Source organism: Stenella coeruleoalba (assembly GCF_951394435.1).
Source record: "Stenella coeruleoalba genome assembly, chromosome: X".
Lineage (NCBI taxonomy): Eukaryota > Metazoa > Chordata > Mammalia > Artiodactyla > Delphinidae > Stenella > Stenella coeruleoalba.
Window position 1 is genome coordinate 43976324 of NC_137152.1, and position 19013 is coordinate 43995336.

General features: G+C 35.7%; 1 protein-coding gene across 1 annotated transcript in view; it reads left to right on the top strand.

The window, feature by feature from the left end:
* Positions 1-18806, top strand: part of KLF8 (KLF transcription factor 8) — a gene marked incomplete at its 3' end in the record, with an annotated part of 326081 nt that extends 307275 nt beyond the window's left edge. The window contains exon 6 of the mRNA XM_079910703.1: positions 18625-18806. Within this exon, the coding sequence (XP_079766829.1) occupies positions 18625-18806 (182 nt within the window). The remainder of the gene's footprint in view (positions 1-18624) is intronic.
* Positions 18807-19013: the final 207 nt, after the last annotated feature.

A 19013-nucleotide genomic window follows, 5' to 3' on the forward strand; every position in this document is an offset into this window, starting at 1 on the left:
TTCCATTTTCATCTACCTGGAGGTATTTTCTGATTTCCTCCTTGATTTCTTCATTGAACCATTGGTTTTTGTAGAAGCCTGTTGTTTGGTCTCCATGTGTTCGTGCTTTTCCTATTTTTCTTCTTGTAATTGACTTCTAGTTTTATACCATTGTTGTTGGGAAAAAGTACATGATATTATTTCTATCTTCTTAAATTTATTGAGGCTTGTTTTGTGGCCTAACATGTGATCTATCCTGGAGAATGTTCCATGTGCACTTGAAAAAAATGTGTATTTTGCTGTTTTGTGATCAAATGTCCTATAGATATCTATTAAGTCCAACTGGACTATTGTGTCATTTAAGACCACTGTTGCCTTATTGATTTTCTGTACAAATGGTCTGTCAATTGCTATAAGTGGAGTGTTAAAGTTCCCTACTATTATTGAATTATTGTCATTTTGTTTTATGTATTTAGGTGCTCCCATATTGGGTTCTTATATGTTAACAAAATATCATCTTCTTGTATTGATTCCTTTATCATTATATAATGCCTTTGTTTGTCTTTGGTTATGGCCTTTGTTTTAAAGTCTATTTTGTCTTTGAGTATTGTTACCTCTACTTTCATATTTATTTCATTTGTATGAAATATTTTTCCAACCCCTCAGTTTCCTTCTGTGTGTGTGTTTAACTCTGAAGTGAGTCTCTTGTAAGCAACATACACATGGGTCTTGTTTTGGTATTCAGTCACCATATTTTTTTATTGGAGCATTTAGTCCATTGACATCTGAAGTAGTTATTGATAGGTATGTACTTATTCCCATCTTATTACTTGTTTTCTGATTGTTTTTGTAGTTCTTCTCTGTTCATTTCTTCTTCTGTTTTTCTTCCCTTGTGGTTTGATGATTTTTTTTAAAGTAGTATTATTGTATTCCCTTATTTTTATTTTTTGGGTCTCTACATAGGTTTTCGATTTGTGGTTAGCATGGGGTTCATATATGTTGATCTATAACTATATCTACTCTTTTAAACCCGTAGTCGTTTAAGTTCAAACACATTCTAAAAAATCCACATTTTTTACTTCCCTCCCCAATGTTTTGTTTTTTTTGACATCATATTTTACATCTTCATGTTTATCTCTTAACTGTTTATGTAGTTATAGTTGCTTTTATAATATGTTGTCTTTTTAATCTTTGTACTGGCTTACTTAATTGGTTGATCTTCAATCCTTACTATATATTTGCCTTTCCTGGTGGGATTTTCCCTTTACAATAGATTCTTACTTCTTTTCCACTTAGAGAAGACCCTTTAACATTTCTTTTATGGTAGGTTTAGTATTGATGAACTCTTTTAGTTTTTTCTTGTCTGAGAAGTTCTTTATCTCTCTGATTCTGAATGATAATCTTGCTGGGTAGAGTATCATAGGTTGCAGGGTTTTTTTTCCCCTTTCAACCCTTTGAATATATTATACCATTCCCTTCTTGCCTACAAAGTTTCTGCAGAGAAATTAGCTGATAGTCTTATGGATGTTCCCTTGTATATGACTTTGTTTTTCTATTGATTCCTATATAATTGTGTCTTTAACTTTTGTTATTTGTAAAAATATGGTATATCTTGGTGTAGATCTGTTTGGGTTAATCTAGTTTGGTACCCTCTGTGCTTCCTGTACTTGTATATCTGTTTCCATCTTTAAGTTTGGGAAGTTTTCAGCCATAATTTACTCAAATACATCTTCAATCCCCTTCTCTCTCTCTTCTTCTGAGACCCTTATAATGTGAACGTTGGTACGCTTAATGTTATCCCAGATATCTTATACTGCTTTTATTTTTAAATTGGTTTTTCTTTTTGCTGTTCTGATTGGGTGATTTCCAGTATTCTACCTTCCATATCACTTATGTGTTCTTATGCATCACTTAATTTGCTATTCATTCCTTCTAGTGTGTATTTTATTTCACTTATTTAATTCTTCATTTCTTAATGGGGCTTTTTAAATGTTTTCTACTTGTTAAAATTTTTACTGTGTTCATCTATAATCTTCCCTAATTTACTTAACATTTTTGTTACCAATGCTTTGAATTCTTTATTTGTCAAATTGTTTATTTCTGTTTCATTATTCATTTTCTTCAGGTATATTCTCTTGCTCTTTTCATTGAGAGCAGTTCCTCTGCCTTTTCATTTTGCTTAAATTTCTCTGTCTCTATTAATTTAGGTGAAACAGTTACCTATTACTTTCTTGAAGGGGTGTTCTTATGTGGGAGTGCCCTGTACAGAATGTGTGTGCCCAATGCCTTTGCTTGGAGAGCTGGATTTGATGTGGATGCAAGTCATTTCTTTCCCCAGGGTGTGCTGGCAGCTATCACTTTGGTGGGGCTGGAGATGGAGAAGCTAGAGATGGAGCTGGCTGTGAGGTGGAACTTCCCCTCTGCTCAGTAGCCATCATGGCCCTATCAGAGGTGGGGTCTGATCCCATGTTGCTGGAGCAGAAGCTCTGAGGGTCAGGCCTGAGCTGTCTCTGTTTAAGTGTGTGTTTTCCCTTCTCCCAGGATTCGGGTCCTTGCCCCAGAGTGGCAGAGTGCTGAAGCAATGTGACTCTGTGCAAACTCTAGGCTCATGTCAGCTACAGACAGAGGATGAAGCTATCTCCATTTTACTGCCTGTGGAGGCACCCACAATTGTTTTCCTTGCTTGGCTCAGACACAGCATTGGATGGAAGTCCCCTTTGTCCCTCACAGCTGATTTAGTCCCTAGCTTCTGCTGCACCCACCCAGTTCTGGAATCATAATGCAGGGCAGGTGGGAGTCCTGTGGGGATTCTCAGCATATACAGGGCATGAGCTGTGGTAGAGTGGCCACTGTCAGAGTTTTGGGCTACATCTGATGCACTGCTTGAGTAAGAACTAACAATAGCTACCACCACTCTACCCAGGCTCTCCTCTGGGAATCAGTATCCTCTGCATTCTACAGCCAAGTCTTCTTCCTGGTCATGGCAACCCTAGATCCAGTGTGGCACTGTGGCAAGAAGTGAGCAGGCCAAAGCATTTGCTGGGCTCAGGCTGGGATGCATTCAGAGAAGGCCATGGAAATCTGGCAATCATTAGATCAGTCTTCTCTCCATCCTGCCTCAGAGGCAAGCCAACATACACACGTGCTTATCACTAGTGAAGTCCAGGCTTCCCACAGCCCTCCTGTTAGTCCAATCATTCCTCCAACCAACCAAGTGAGCTCATCTCTCCCACTCAGGAGTCCAGGACTTGGGTGCCCAATCTGTGGCTCTCATGGCTCATTTCCAAGGGCTGGTGTCTGCCTGTGCATTCTCCCCTTCCTTCTGAGGCCCTTCCCAGGGGCACAGATCCTGACCCAATCACTTTTCTTTCCTTCCTACCACATTACATGTGGATCTTTCTAACAGCCTTGGTTGTATACGAGTCTTTCTGCCAGTTTTCAGCTAGCTTTCTGTGTGACTTGTTCCATGTATAGTTGAATTTTTGCTGTGTTCATGGGGAAGATGAGCTCGATGTCCTCTTACTCCTCCATCTTGATCAATCCCCCTCTTGCTGCATTTAGAATTCTCTCTTTGTGTTTAATTTTTGCCATTTTCATTATGAAATGTCTTGGTATGGGTCTCTTTGCATTCATCTTGTTTAGGACTCTCTGTGCTTTCTGCACCTGGATATCTGTTTCCTTCTTCACATTTGGGAAGTTTTCAGCTGCAATTTCATCAAATTCATTTTTGACACTTTCTCTCTCTTTTCCCCTTCTGGAATCCCTATAATGTGAATGTTAGAACATTTGATATTGTCTCAAAGGTCCCTTAAACTACCATAATTTTTTAAATCGTTTTTCTTTTTGCTGTCCTGATTGGGTGATATCCATTATTCTACCTTGCAGATCACTTATGCATTTTTCTGTATCACCTAGTCTTCTGTTATTTTTTTCTAGTGAATTTTTAATTTCAGTTATTATATTCTTCAGTCCTGACTGTTTTTTAAAATATTTTCTAGTTTCTAGTGAAATTCTAAAGTGTTCAACTGTTCTTTTTGCAAGTTCATTTAGCATTTTATTAGTAATGCTTTGAACACTACTTCTGATAATTTATTATTATTATTTTTTAAATAAAGCAGTGTGTACATGTCAATCCCAAACTCCTTAAATATCCCTCCCTGCTACCTTTCCCCATTGACAACCAAAAATTCATTCTCTAAATCTGTGAGTCTGTTCCTGTTTTGTAAATAAGTTCATTTGTATCATTTTTTTATTCTGCATATAAGTGATGTAATATAATATTTGTCTTTCTCTGACTTACTTCACTTAGTGTGATAATCTCCAGGTCTATCCATGTTGCTACATTATTTTATTATTTTTAATGGCTGAGTAATATTCCATTGCATATATGTACCACATCTTCTTTATCCAGTCCTCTTTTGAAAGACATTTAGGTTGCTTCCATGTCATGGCTATTGTAAATACTGCTTCAATGAATATTAGGGTGCATGTATCTTTTTGAATTATGGTATTCTCTGGGTATATGCCCAGGAGTGGGATTGCTGGGTCATATGGTAGTTTTATTTTTAGTTTTTTAAGGAATCTCCGTACTGTTCTCATAGTTGCTGTACCAATTTACATTCCCACCAACAGTGTAGGAGGCTTATATTTTCTCCACATCTTCTCCAGCCTTTATTGTTTGTAGATTTTTTGATGATGGCCATTCTGAATGGTGTGAGTTGATACCTCATTATAGTTTTGATTTGCATTTCTCTAATAATTGCTGATGTTGAGCATCTTTTTTAACGTACATTTTGGCCATTTGTATGTCTTCTTTAGAGAAATGTCTATTTAGATCTTCTGCCCATTTTTTGTTTGGGTTATTTGTTTTTTTGATATTGAGCTCTATGACCTGTTTGTATATTTTGGAGATTAATCTCTTGTCAGTTGTTTCATTTGCAAAAATTTTCTCCCATTCTGTGGGTTGTCTTTTCGTTTTTTTTTTTTTTTAAGTTTCCTTTGCTATGCAAAAGTTTTATGTTAAATTAGATCCCATTTGTTTATTTTTCTTTTTATTTTCATTACTCTAAGAGGTAGATGAAAAAAGGTCATGCAGCAATTTATGTCAAAGAGTGTTCTGCCTATGTTTTCCTCTAAGACTTTTATAGTGTCCAGCCTTTCATTCAGGTCTTTAATCCATTTTGAGTTTATTTTTCTGTATGGTCTTATGGAGTGTTCTAATTTCATTCTTTTACATGTAGCTGTCCAGTTTTCCCAGCACCATTTATTGAAGAGACTATCTTTGCTTCATTGTTGTTTCTTGCCTCCTTTGTTATAGATTAGGTGACCATAGGTTCATGGGTTTATCTCTTGGCTTTATATCCTATTCCCTTGATCTATATTACTGTTTTTGCACCAATACCATACTGTCGTGATTACTGTAGCTTTGTAGTATAGTCTGAAGACAGGGAACTGGATTCCTCCAGATCTGTTTTTCTTTCTCAAGATTGCTTTGGCTATTTGTGCTCTTTTGTGTTTCCATACAAACTGTAAACTTTTTTGTTCTAATTCTGTGAAAAATGCCCTTGGTAATTTACAAGGAATTGCACTGAATCTGTAGATTGCTTTGAGTAGTATAGTCATTTTAACAAACAATATTGACTCTTCCAATCCAAGAATATCTTATATATCTCCATCTGTTTGTACCATCTTTGATTTCTTTCATCAGTATCTTATAGTTTTCTGAGGACAGGTCTTTTGTCTCCTTAAGTAGGTTTATTCCTAGGTATTTTATTCTTTTTGCTCTAATGGTAAATGGGATTGTTTTCTTAATTTCTCTTTTTGATCTTTCATTGTTAGTGTATAGGGATGCAAGAGATTTTTGTGTATCAATTTTGTAACCTGCAACTTTACCAAATTCATTGATTAGTTCTAGAAGTTTTCTGGTGGCATCTTTAGGATTTTCCATGTATAGTATCATGTCATCTGCAAACAGTGACATTTTTACTTCTTTTCCAGTTTGGATTCCTTCTATTTATTTTTCTTCTCTGATTTTCATGGCTAGGACTTCCAAAACTATGATGAATAATAATGGTGAGAGTGGACATCCTTGTCTTGTTCTTGGTCTTAGAGGAAATGCTTTCAGCTTTTCACCATTGAGAATGATGTTTGCTATGGGTTTGTCACATATGGCCTTTATTATGTTGAGATAGGTTCCCTCTATGCTCACTTTCTGGAGAGTTTTTATCATAAATCGTTGTTGAATTTTGTCAAAAGCTTTTTCTGAATCTATTGAGATGATCATATGGGTTTCATTCATCAGTTTGTTAATATGGTGTATCACATTGATTGTTTTGCATATATTGAAGAATCCTTGCATCTCTGGGATAAATCCCACTTGATCAGGGTGTATGATTCTTTTAATGTGTTGTTGGATTCTGTTTGCTTGTATTTTTTTGAGGATTTTTGCATCTATGTTCATCAGTGATACTGGCCTGTAATTTCCTTTTTTTGATATCTTTGTCTGGTTTTGGTATCAGGGTAATATTGGCCTGATAGAATGAGCTGGGGAATGTTCCTTCCTCTGCAATTTTTGGAAGAGTTTGGGAAGGATAAGTGTTTCTTCTCTAAATGTTTGATAGAATTCACCTGTGAAGCCATCTGGTCCTGGACTTTGGTTTGTTGGAATATTTTAAATCACAGTTTCAATTTCATTACTTGTGATTGGTCTGTTCATACTTCCTATTTCTTCCTGGTTCAGTCTTGGAAGGTTTTACCTTTCTAAGAATTTGTCCATTTCTTTCAGGTTGTCCATTTTATAGACATATAGTTGCTTGTAGTAGTATGTTATGATCCTTTGTATTTCTGTGGTGCCAGTAACTTCTCCCTTTTTATTTCCAATTTTATTGATTTAAATTATCTCCCTTTTTTCTTGGTGAGTCTGGATAAAATTTTATCAATTTTGTTTATATTCTCAAAGAACTAGCTTTTAGTTTCATTGATCTTTGCTATTTTCTTTCTCTCTATTTCATTTATTTCTGCTCTGATCTTTATGATTTCTTTCCTTCTAAGTTTGAGTTTCATTTGTTCTTCTTTCTCTAATTGCTTTAGGTGTAAGGTCAGATTGTTTATTTGCGATTTCTCTCGTTTCTTGAGGTAGGGTTGTATTGCTATTAACTTCCCTCTTAGAACTGCTTTTGCTGCATCACATAGGTTTTGGGTCATCATGTTTCCATTGTCATTTGTTTCCAGGTATTTTTTGATTTTTTCTTTGATTTCTTCAGTGATCCATTGGTTATTTAGTAGCATATTGTTTAGCCTCCATGTGTTTGTGGTTTTTAAAGTTTTTTTTTCTGTAATTGAGTTTTAATCTCATATCATTGTGGTTGGAAAAGATGTTTGGTATAATTTCAATTTTCTTAAATTTACCAAGGCTTCATTTGTGACCCAAGGTGTGGTCTATCCTGCAGAATGTTCCACATGCACTTGAGAAGAAAGTGTATTCTGCTGCTTTTGGATGAAATGTCCTATAAATATCAATTAAGTCTATCTGGTCTAAAGTGTCATTTAAGGCATGTGTTTCCTGATTAATTTTCTGTCTGCATAATCTGTCCATTGGTGTAAGTAGGGTGTTAAAGCCCCCCACTATTATTGTGTTACTGTTGATTTCCCTTTTTATGGTTGTTAGTATTTGCTTTATGTATTGATATTCTGTTACGTTGGGTGCATAAATATATACAAATATTATATCTTCTCCTTGGATTGATCCCTTGATCATTATGTAGTGTCCTTCCTTGTCTCTTGCAACAGCCTTTTTTTAAAGTCTATTTTTTCTGTTATGAGTATTGCTACCCCAGCTTTCTTTTGGTTTCCATTTGCCTGGAATATTTTTTCCATCCCCTCACTTTCAGTCTATATATGTCACTAGGTCTGATGTGGGTCTCTTGTAGATAGCATACATATAACTCTTGCTTTTGTATCCATTCAGCCAGTCTATGTCTCTTGGTTGGAGCATTTAATTTATTTACATTTGAGGTAATTATCAATATGTATGTTCCTATTGCCATTTTCCTAATTGTTTTGGGTTTGTTTTTGTAGGCCTTTTTTCTTCCTTTCCTCTTTTGTTCTGTTCTCTTGTCTTTCTTGCCTAGAGAGGTTCCTTTAGCAATTGTTGTATAGTGCTTTCGTGGTGCTGAATCCTCTTAGCTTTTGCTTGTCTGTAATGCTTTTGATTTCTCCATCGAATGTGAATGAGAGCCTTGCTTGTTAGAGTATTCTTGGTTGTAGGTTTTTTAAACAAATGCCATAAAGAAAGAAAAAGAAAGACACCATAAATTATAAAGGGATCAATACAAGAAGATAATATTACACTTGTTAAATTTATGCACCCTATATTGGAGCATGTAAATATATAAAATAAATACTAAGGGACATAAAGGGAGAAAGGGATAGTAATACAACCTTAGTAGGGGCCTTTAATAACCACTGATATCAATGGAAATATCATTTAGACAGAAAATTCAATAAGGCACCAGAGGTCCTAAATGACACAGTAGACCAGTTGAACTTAATTTATATCTACAAGACACAATATCCAAAAAACAAAACAAAGCAAAACATCAAAATACACATTCTTTTCAAGTGTGCATGGAATGTTCTCTAAGGTAAACCATATACTAGGTAACAAAACAAGCCTCATAAATTTAAGAGGATGGAGATAATTTCAAGCATCATTATGACAACAGCAGTGTGAATCTAGAAATTAAACACAGAAAGAAAAACAGAAACAGAACAAACATGAGGAAAATAAACATGCTACTAAAATAACCAATGGGTCAAAGATGAAATCAAAGAAGAAATCAGAAAATACCTAAAGACAAACAAAAATGAAAACACAACCTTACAAAATTTATGGGATGCAGCAGAAGCAGTTCTAAGAGGCAAGTTCATAGCAATACAGGACCTCCTCAAGAAACAGGAATAATCAAATAAACAACCTAACCTACCACCTAAAAGAATTTCAAAAAAGAAGAACAAACAAAACCAATGGTCAGCAGAAGGAATGAAATAATGAAGATTGGAGGGTAAATAAATAAAATAGATTTTTTAAATAACAGAAAAGGTCAATAAAACCAAGAGCTGTTTTGGGTTTTTTTTTTTAAGATAAACAGAATCAACAAATTCTAGACAGGCTCACCAAAAAGAAAAGAGAGAGGACCCAAATACATAAAATAAGGAATGAAAGAGGAGAAATATCTGATAACACATCCATAAAAAACATTATAAGAGAATACTATGAAAAGTTATGTACCAAAAAGGTGGACAACCTGGAGGAAATGAACAAGTTTCTAGAAACATACAGCTTGCCAAGAGTGATTCAAAAAGAAACAGATAATATGAACAGACTAATCACTAAAAGTGGAATAGGATTTGTAATTTTAAAAACTCCCTTCAAACAAAAGTCGGGGAACAGAGGACTTCACTGGGGAATTCTATCAAACATACAAAGAAGAGATTATACCTATCCCTCTAAAACCATTCCAAAAAAATTTAAGAGGATGGAACACTCCCAAATTCATTCTATGAAGCCACCAACACCCTGATACCAAAACCAGACACTACAAAAAAGAAAAAGAAAAAGAAAATTACAGGCCAATGTCTTTGATGAATATTCAGGCAAAAATCCTTAACAAAATACTAGCAAACCAAATACAACAGTGCCTAAAAAGGATCATGCACCATAATCATTCCAGATGACTCAACATTTGCAAATCAATCAGTGTGATACCCCACATTAACAAAAGGAAAGACAAAAAACACATGATCATCTCAATAGAGGCAGAGAAAGCATGTGACAAAATTCAACATCCATTCATGATAAAAACTCATAAAAGTGGGTAAAGGGAGAATGTTTCTCAACATATTAAAAACCATTTATAACAAACTCACAGCCAATGCAATACTCAATGGTGAAAAGCTGAAAGCCTTCAAGCTAAATTCAGGAATAAGACAAGGACGCTGACTCTCACCAATTCTATTCAACATAGTTTTGGAATTTCTAGCCACCACAATCGGACAAGAAAAGGAAATAAAAAGTATCAACTTGGAAAAGAAGAGGTAAAACTGTCACTATTTGCAGATGAAATGATCGTCTATATATAGAGAGAACCCTATAGTCTCCACACAAAATCTATTAGAACTAACAAAAGAATTAAGAAAGTTAGCAGGATACAAGATTAATATACAGAAATCTGTTGCATTTCTTTACACTAACAATGAACGAATACCATTTAAAGTCACATCAAAAATCTTTAAGAATAATCTAAACCTAGGAGGTGAAAACTATAAAACATTCATAAAGGAAATTGAAGAGGATTCAAAGAAATGGAAATATAACCCATGCTCTTAGATTAGAAGAATTAATATTGTTAAAATGGCCATACTACCCAAAGCAATCTACAGATTTAATGCAATCTTTCTCAAAGTACCCATGTGACATTTTTCACATAATCCTAAAATAATCCTAAATAATCCTAAATAATCCTAAATAATCCTGAAATTTGTATGGAACTACAGAAAAACAGAATTGGCACAGCAATCCTGAGGAAAATGAATAGAGCTGGAGGTATAGCCCTTCCAGAATTCAGACTATACTAAAAAGCTACAGGAATCCAAACATTGTGGTATTGGCACAAAAACAGACATATAGCTCAGTGGAACAGAATAGAGAGCCCAGCAATAAACCCACACACCTATGGTCAATTAATCTATGACAAAGGAGGCAAGAACGTACAATGGAGAAAAGACAGTCTCTTCAACAAGTGGTGTTGGGAAAGTTGGACAGTTTAATGTAAATCAATGAAATTAGAACACTGCCTCACACCATATACAAAAATAAACTCAAAATGGTTTAAAGACCTAAATATAAGACATGACACCATACAACTCCTAGAGGAGAACATAGGGAAAACATTCTTGGACATAAATCATAGGAACATTTTCTTACATCAGTCTCCCAATGCAAAAGGGAAAAAAGCAAAAATAAGTTGGACCTAATAAAACTTAAACTCTTTTGCACAACAATGAAAATCATAAAGAAAATGAAAAGACAACCTATGGAATTGAAGAAAATATTTGCAAATGATGCAACCAACAATGGGTTAATTTCCAAAATACACAAACATACAACTCAATATTAAAAGAACAAACAACTCAATCAAGAAATGGGCAGAAGACTTAAGCAGACATTTCTCCAAAGAAGACATACAGTTGGACATCAGGGACATGAAAAGATGCTCAACATTGCTAATTATTAGAGAAATGCAAATCAAAACCACAATGAGGTATCATCTCACACTAGTCAAAATGGCTATCATCAAAATCTACAAATAGTAAATGTTGGAGAGGGTGTGGAGAAAAGGGAACCCTCTTATATTGTTCGTGGGAATGTAAATTGGTGCAGCCACTGTTGAAAACAGTATGGAGATTCCTTTAAAAACTAAAAGTAAAGCTACTATATGATACAGCAATCCCATTCCTGGTTATATATACAGAAAAGATAAAAACTCTAATTTGAAAAGATACGTGCACCCCATGTTCATAGCAGCACTATTTAAAACAGCCAAGACACGGGAAAAAAAACAGTTACCCATCAACAGAGGATTGGTTTGAGAAGATGTGGTATATATATAATGGAATATTACTCAGCCATAAAAAAGAATGAAATATTGTCATTTCAAGCAACATGGATGGACCTAGAGAATATTATACTTAGTGAAGTAAGTCAGACAAAGACAAATATATGATATCACTTACATGTGGAATCTGAAAAGTAATACAAATGAATCTCTATACAAAATAGAAACAGACTCATAGACATAGAAAACAAACTTATGGTTACCAAAGGGGAAAGGATTATGGGAGGGATAATTTAGATTTATGGGATTAACAGATACAAACTACTATACTTAAAATAGATAAGAAACAAGGATATACTGCATAACATAGGGAGTTATATTCAGTATCTTGTAATAACTTGTAACGGAAAATAATCTGGTAAGAAATATACATGTATAAATATAACTTCAAATATATATATTTATTTATTTATATTTACAATGTTGTATTAGTTTCAGGTGTACAGTGAAATGATTCAGTTCATTTTGCTCTACACCTGAAACTAACACAACATTGTAAATCAATTATACTTCAATAAAAGAAGCTTCCCCCCTATGTTTACTTCTGTAATTTTATGGTTTCTGGTTTTACATTTTAGATGTTAATCCATTTTGAGCTTATTTTTGTATATGATATGATAAGGGTCCAATTTCATTCTTCTGTATGTGGATATCCAGTTTTTCCAACACCATTCATCAAAGACATTATTCTCTCATTGTTTGTTATAGACACGTTGTTGAAGATCAATTGACTATAGATGCATGTATTTCTATCTGAGCTCTCTATTCCATTGGTCTATATCTCTATTTTCATGTCAGTACTTTACTATTTTGATTACTGTAGCTTTGTAATATATTTTGAAATCAGGACTTGGAATGCCTCCAACCTTATTATTTTTTATCAAAATTGCTTTGGCTATTCAGGGTCTTTTGCAGTTCCACATGAACTTTAGAATTCTTTTTTCTATTACTGTAAAGAACACCATTGGGGTTTTGATAGGAGTCACATTGAATCTGTAGGTCATTTTGAGTTATGGATATCTTAACAATATTAATTTTACCAATCCACGAACATGTGATATCTTTCCAGATGGAAAGATGTCTGTACCTTCTTTAATTTCCTTCATTGGTGTTGTATAATTTTCTGTGTACAAGTCTCTAACCTCATTGGTTAAATTTATTCCTATTTTATTCTTTTTGTAGCTATTTTCAATTGTATTGTTTCCTTCATTTCTGTTTCAGATACTTTGTTGTTTGTGTTTAGAAACATGAGTGATTTTTCTCTTTTGATTTTGTATATTGCAAGTTTACTGAATTCTTTAATTAATTCTAAATCCTTTAATTAGGTCAGTTTTTGTTTGTTTAAAATTTGCTGTTGAAGTAAGTCAGAAAGAGCAAAACAAATACTGTATGTTAACACATATATATGGAATCTAAGAAAACAAACAAAAAAAGTCGTGAAGAACATAGGGGTAAGACGGGAATAAAGACACAGACCTACTAGAGAATGGACTTGAGGATAGGGGGAGGGGGAAGGGTAAGCTGTGACAAAGTGAGAGAGTGGCATGGACAGACATACACTACCAAACATAAAATAGATCACTAGTGGGAAGCAACCACATAACACAGGGAGATCAGCTCAGTGGTTTGTGACCACCTAGAGGGGTGGGATAGGGAGGGTGGGAGGGAGGGAGACGCAAGAGGAAAGAGATATGGGAACATATGTGTATGTATAACTGATTCACTTTGTTATAAAGCAGAAACTAACACATCATTGTAAAGGAATTATACTCCAATAAAGATGTTAAAAAAATTGGTGTTGTTTATATATATGATCATATCATCTGCAAATGAAGATAACTTTTTTCTTCCTTTCTGTTTTGGGTGCCTTTCGTTTACTGAAGTGTAGTTGATTTACAATGTTGCATTAATTTCTGTTGTAGAACAAAGTGATTCAGTTATACATACGAATACATTCTTTTTCATATTCTTTTCCATTATGGTTTATCACAGGATATTTAATATAGTTCCCTGTGCTATACAGTAGGACCTTGTTTATCTACTCTATATATAATAGTTTGCATCTGCTAACACTAAACTCCCAATCCATCCCTCCCCCACACTCCCTCCCCTTTGGCCATAAGTCTGATGTCTATGTCTGTGAATCTATTTTTGTTTCACAGATGGGTTCATTTGTGTCACATTTTAGATTCCACATATAAATGATATCGTATGGTATTTGTCTTTCTCTTGCTTACTTCACTTAGTATGATAATCTCCAGGTCCATCCATGTTGCTGTAAATGGCATTATTTCATTCTTTTTCATGGCTGAGTAATATTCCATTGTATATATGTACCACATCTTCTTTATCCATTCATCTGGCTATGGACATTTAGGTTGTTTCCATGTCTTGGCTATCATGAATAGTGCTGCTATGAACATAGGGGTTGCATGTATCTTTTTGAATTTTAGTTTTGTCCAGATATATGCCAAGGAATGGGATTGCTGGATCATATGGCAACTTTCCTTTAAGTTTTTTAAGGAAACTCCATACTGTTTTCCATAGTGGCTGTACCAACTTACATTCCCACCAATAGTGTAGGAGGATTCCCTTTTCTCCACACCCTCTCCACCATTTGTTGTTTGTAGACTTTTTAATGATGGTCATTCTGACCAGTGTGAGGTAGTACCTCATTGTAATTTTTATTTGCATTTCTCTAATAATTAGTGATGTTGAGCATCTTGGGTGACTTTTTTATTTCCTTTTCTTGTATAATGCTATGGCTACGAGTTCCAGTACGATGAAAAAAAGAAAGGGGAAGAGTCAGCTTCCTTACCTTGTGCTGGATCTTAGGACAAAAGCTTTTAGTTTTTTGCTATTGATTGTGATGTTAGTTGTTGTCATGTGTGTCTTGTGTTGAAGTAAGTTCTTATATACCTACTTTGTTGAGCATTTTAATTATGAATGGATACTGAACTTTTTCAAGTGCTTTTACTCCATCTATTAAGATGATCATGCAGATTTTTTCTTAAATTTGTTAATGTGTTTTATCACGTTCATTGATTTAAGTATATCGAACCATCCTTGCATCATCCCAGGGATAAGTCCAACTTGATCATGGTGTATAATCTTTTTTTTTTTTTTTTTTTGTGGTACATGGGCCTCTCACTGTCGTGGCCTCTCCCGTTGTGAAGCACAGGCTCCGGACGCGCAGGCTCAGCGGCCATGGCTTATGGGCCCAGCCGCTCCGCGGCCTGTGGGATCTTCCCGGACCGGGGCACGAACCTGTGTCCCCTGCATCGGCAGGCAGACTCTCAACCACTGCGCCACCAGGGAAGCCCCCTATAGTCTTTTTAATGTACAGTGGAATTCAGTTTGCTAGGATTTTATTGAGGATTTTTGCATGTATATTCATCAAGGATATTGGCCTATAGTTTTCTTATCTTCTGCTTTGTTTGGTTTTGATATCAGGGTGATGCTGTTCTCATGGAATGAGTTTGGAAGTGTTCCTTCCTCTCCCATTTTTTGGAAGATTTAAGGAGAATTAGTATAAATTCTTTGGATGTAGAATTCACTTGTGAAGACCTCTGGTCCTGGGGTTTTCTTTGTTTAGAGATTTTTGATTACTGATTCAATTTCCTTATTTTTTATTGATCTATTCAAGCTTACTATGTTTTAATTCAGTTTTGTAGGTTATGTTTCTAGGAATTTATCCATTTCTTATAAGTTGTCTAGTTTTTGGCATATAACTGTTTATAATTGTCCCTTATAATCCTTTTTATTTTTGTGGCATCCATTGTAATGTCTCTTCTCTTATTTCTGATTTTATTTACTTCAATCTTCTGTTACATTTATTATTGATTCCTTCATCAAATCAATAAATGATTTGAGTACCAGTATGTGCCAGACAATAGATTACACCAGTAGCCTTGTATTCATTGTAATCCATCTTGCATATCATGGCTAGATCATTTCAACATTCAGATTTGATCAAGTCACTCTCGAGTTCAAAAGGTGTTTAGTGTTGCACACTCCCCCCACCCCCCAACCACTGCCTTCTGGCAGTGGTGTACCAAGAGGGACAGGGCAGTGGGAGATGTCATAGCCAGAAGGAGTATCTTATCATTGACTTACAACTGGAACATGATGATAACAAAGAGCAAACGTTTAGTTTATTTTGTTTTAAAATTCTTTATAGTCAATGCATCCCCCTTATTGCCTATATCTGAGGCAGACTACTCTCACTGCCCCCCTCTTTGGTATGTCACTACATTTCATGCTAAAATCCAAATTCTTTAGTCTGGCCTTTGTAATAGGGACCATCTCATGGAAATTCTGTAAAGATTTTTACAGAATTCAGGATGGCTGATCCCATGCCCCATGCATCATTTATGGTACTTCCTACCGGCCCATGCCCCCAACTGACTGGGTTGCTTTTCACCTACTGTTCTACCCATCTAAACCTACCCATGTTTCAAGCTTAATGCCTTCACACTAGCGCACAGATTATTAAGCCTTGGAACTTATATCATACTTTGTCACATAGCTAATATGTACATTTTTTTTTTTTTGCGGTACGCGGGCTTCTCACTGTTGTGGCCTCTCCCGTTGCGGAGCGCAGGCTCCGGACGCGCAGGCTCAGCGGCCATGGCTCATGGGTCCAGCCGCTCCGTGGCATGTGGGATCCTCCTGGACCGGGGCACGAACCTGCGTCCCCTGCATTGGCAGGTGGACTCTCAACCACTGTGCCACTAGGGAAGCCCCTAATATGTACATTTTATATTATTATTTTCCCTATGTATGTTTTGTCCTTCAATATCGATGATGTATTGATGAAGGTCATGAGTTGAGTTGTACCACATGAAGTGCATTAGCACAAACAGGAGCCTGTTCAATGATAATAAAAGGTAACAGCTTTTGCAATAGGAAAAATTGGTCTCCTTGCTGAATTGTGTAATCTGTGTATTCTAGCAATGAGCTCTTATCACCACAGGGTGTCACTGCTTTACAAGTCAAATTTTCTTCATTTGATTGTAGAGAAGATAGAAGTAAGAGAAATTCTTGAGAGATTGCAACAAAATGTATAGCAGTGTTTGGAGGTGTGGAGATGGAATGGAATTATATAGACCAAACTGAAAAATCCCATTTACACACTAAACACCATCTACAGTCTCATTCTCCTTTCCACTGGTATTTTGCTGTGTAGTCTTCCAGATCTTTTCTCTTTGTTTGGGGGTTGTGTGTGTGTGTGAGAGGGAGAGAGAGAAAAACAGAGAGACAGACACAGAGACACAGAGGTAGAGAAGTTTAGAGAACATAAATGGGATCCTACTCTGTGTGTGTGTATGTGTGTGGTGCATAGCCATTCAGTAGCTTTTTCTTTTCATTTTATAACATTTCATTGGCCGTCTTTTGTTCTCACTACATCCAACTCTATCTCATTCTTCTTAGCAGCTAATGCAGCAATCTCTGTATATTGAAATGATCAGTAATTGGCATATTTAATCCTCAAAATAGTTGCCTTGGTATTTTCCACAACTGTGAGTCAGAGTGAATTCCATTCTGTTGCCCATTGTTTGAAAGCTGTACAGTTAATTAGTAAGCACTTAGGAGGATTGATAAGTGTTGAGCAGTAAGTTGAAAAACAGCATATGCAAACAAGATTGCCACCAGAATTTAGAACAACATAAAATAAAATGCTCTGGAGTATTTATAAGGAGAAGAGGAGAAAGAGCCAAAGTAAGAAAGACCATTAAAATACCAATACATTTTGTACAGGTTGGCTAAAACGTTCATTCAAGTTTTTCCATAAGATGTTACAGAAAAACCCAAACGAACTTTTTGGCCAAACCAATACCTACATTATCTCTTATTTATGATTATAAGATTATACATGCTCATCATAGAAGATGGGAAGTAGAGAAGCACATTAAAAAGAAAACAATCGTTACCCTAACCCCATAATCTTAACTTAACCATAGTTAATATTTATTTTTTGCTCATACCGTCTTACCTTTTTACGTTTAAATTTTTATTATAAGATACAGCTACATGATTTTTAAAACATTCCAACAATACAGGAAGGTGAAAAGTAAAAATCCTCTTCTCACCTGATTCTCATCTTCTCTTCTCATTCTCATCCTCACTTTCCAGATATTCACTCACTGTTAATAATTTCTCTCATAATTTATATTTAAGTGTGTTGATATTGCCTTTATTCTGAGTATATAAATATGTGTTATGTGACATATACACCATTATGGGGTTATACTGTGTTAATGTTTTTTATATTACATTTTTTTCATATAGTTTTCTACCCAAAGCATACATATTCCATATATAACCCAGGTGCAACCTGGGGGTACTGAGCAAGCATGTAACTATTTCAAAAAGTTTGACTTGACACTTCTCCTCACCCCATTCCATGCCACTGAGTTTCTGATCTTTTACAGAAAAAGGCCTGTAGTCTTAACTGAAGACCCATTCCAGTGAACCACACATTCTTCCTGTGTGTATAGCTCTATTTTAGACTATTATTTTTGGGGAGCTATTAGAGGAGAAAATACAGTTACTACCGTGTGGTATAGTGGAAAATGTCAAAGATTTGGGTTTTGATCCCAGCTTTATCATTTATTGGCTGTGTTTAAAGGATAAAATGTTTCATACAACCTTGTGAGATATTTTTATCCCTCTTTAGAGATGAAAAAACAGAGATCCAGCCAGGGAGAAGTGACTTATTTAAGGTCACACAACTACTATGTACTAGAGCCAGGATTCAAGCAAAGGCCTGTTTGAGGCACAGCCTATGTGTTTTCCATTCAACCATCGTGGCTTCTCTTTGGGACTTCAGTAAAGGTGAAAGAGAACATGTCTTTAAAGTGATTGCTTAATTTTTTGACTTTATAAAAGGTTATGTACTCTGTTATCTTTTCGGGATCCAAACGTCTCTTATCTGACTCCCTTTGTTTTGTCATATTCCCTTTTTTAGGAGAGAAGCCTTATAAATGCACCTGGGATGGCTGCTCCTGGAAATTTGCTCGCTCAGATGAGCTAACCCGCCATTTCCGCAAGCACACAGGCATCAAGCCTTTCCGGTGCACAGACTGCAATCGTAGCTTTTCTCGCTCTGACCACCTGTCTCTGCACCGCCGGCGCCATGACACCATGTGAGCGGCACAGACTGCACTAGAAGAGCTGCACTGGTCTCTTTCTTGTGTGTGTGTGTGTGTGTGTGTGTGTGTGTGTGTGTGTGTGTGTGTGTGTGCGCGCGCGCGCGCGCGCGCGCGCGCAATGGGATCATGACCATCTTTTCCTCTTTGACTCAGCTTGCCTCTGGGATGGGATTGGAACAGTTCACTGAGCCAGGCTGACGAAACT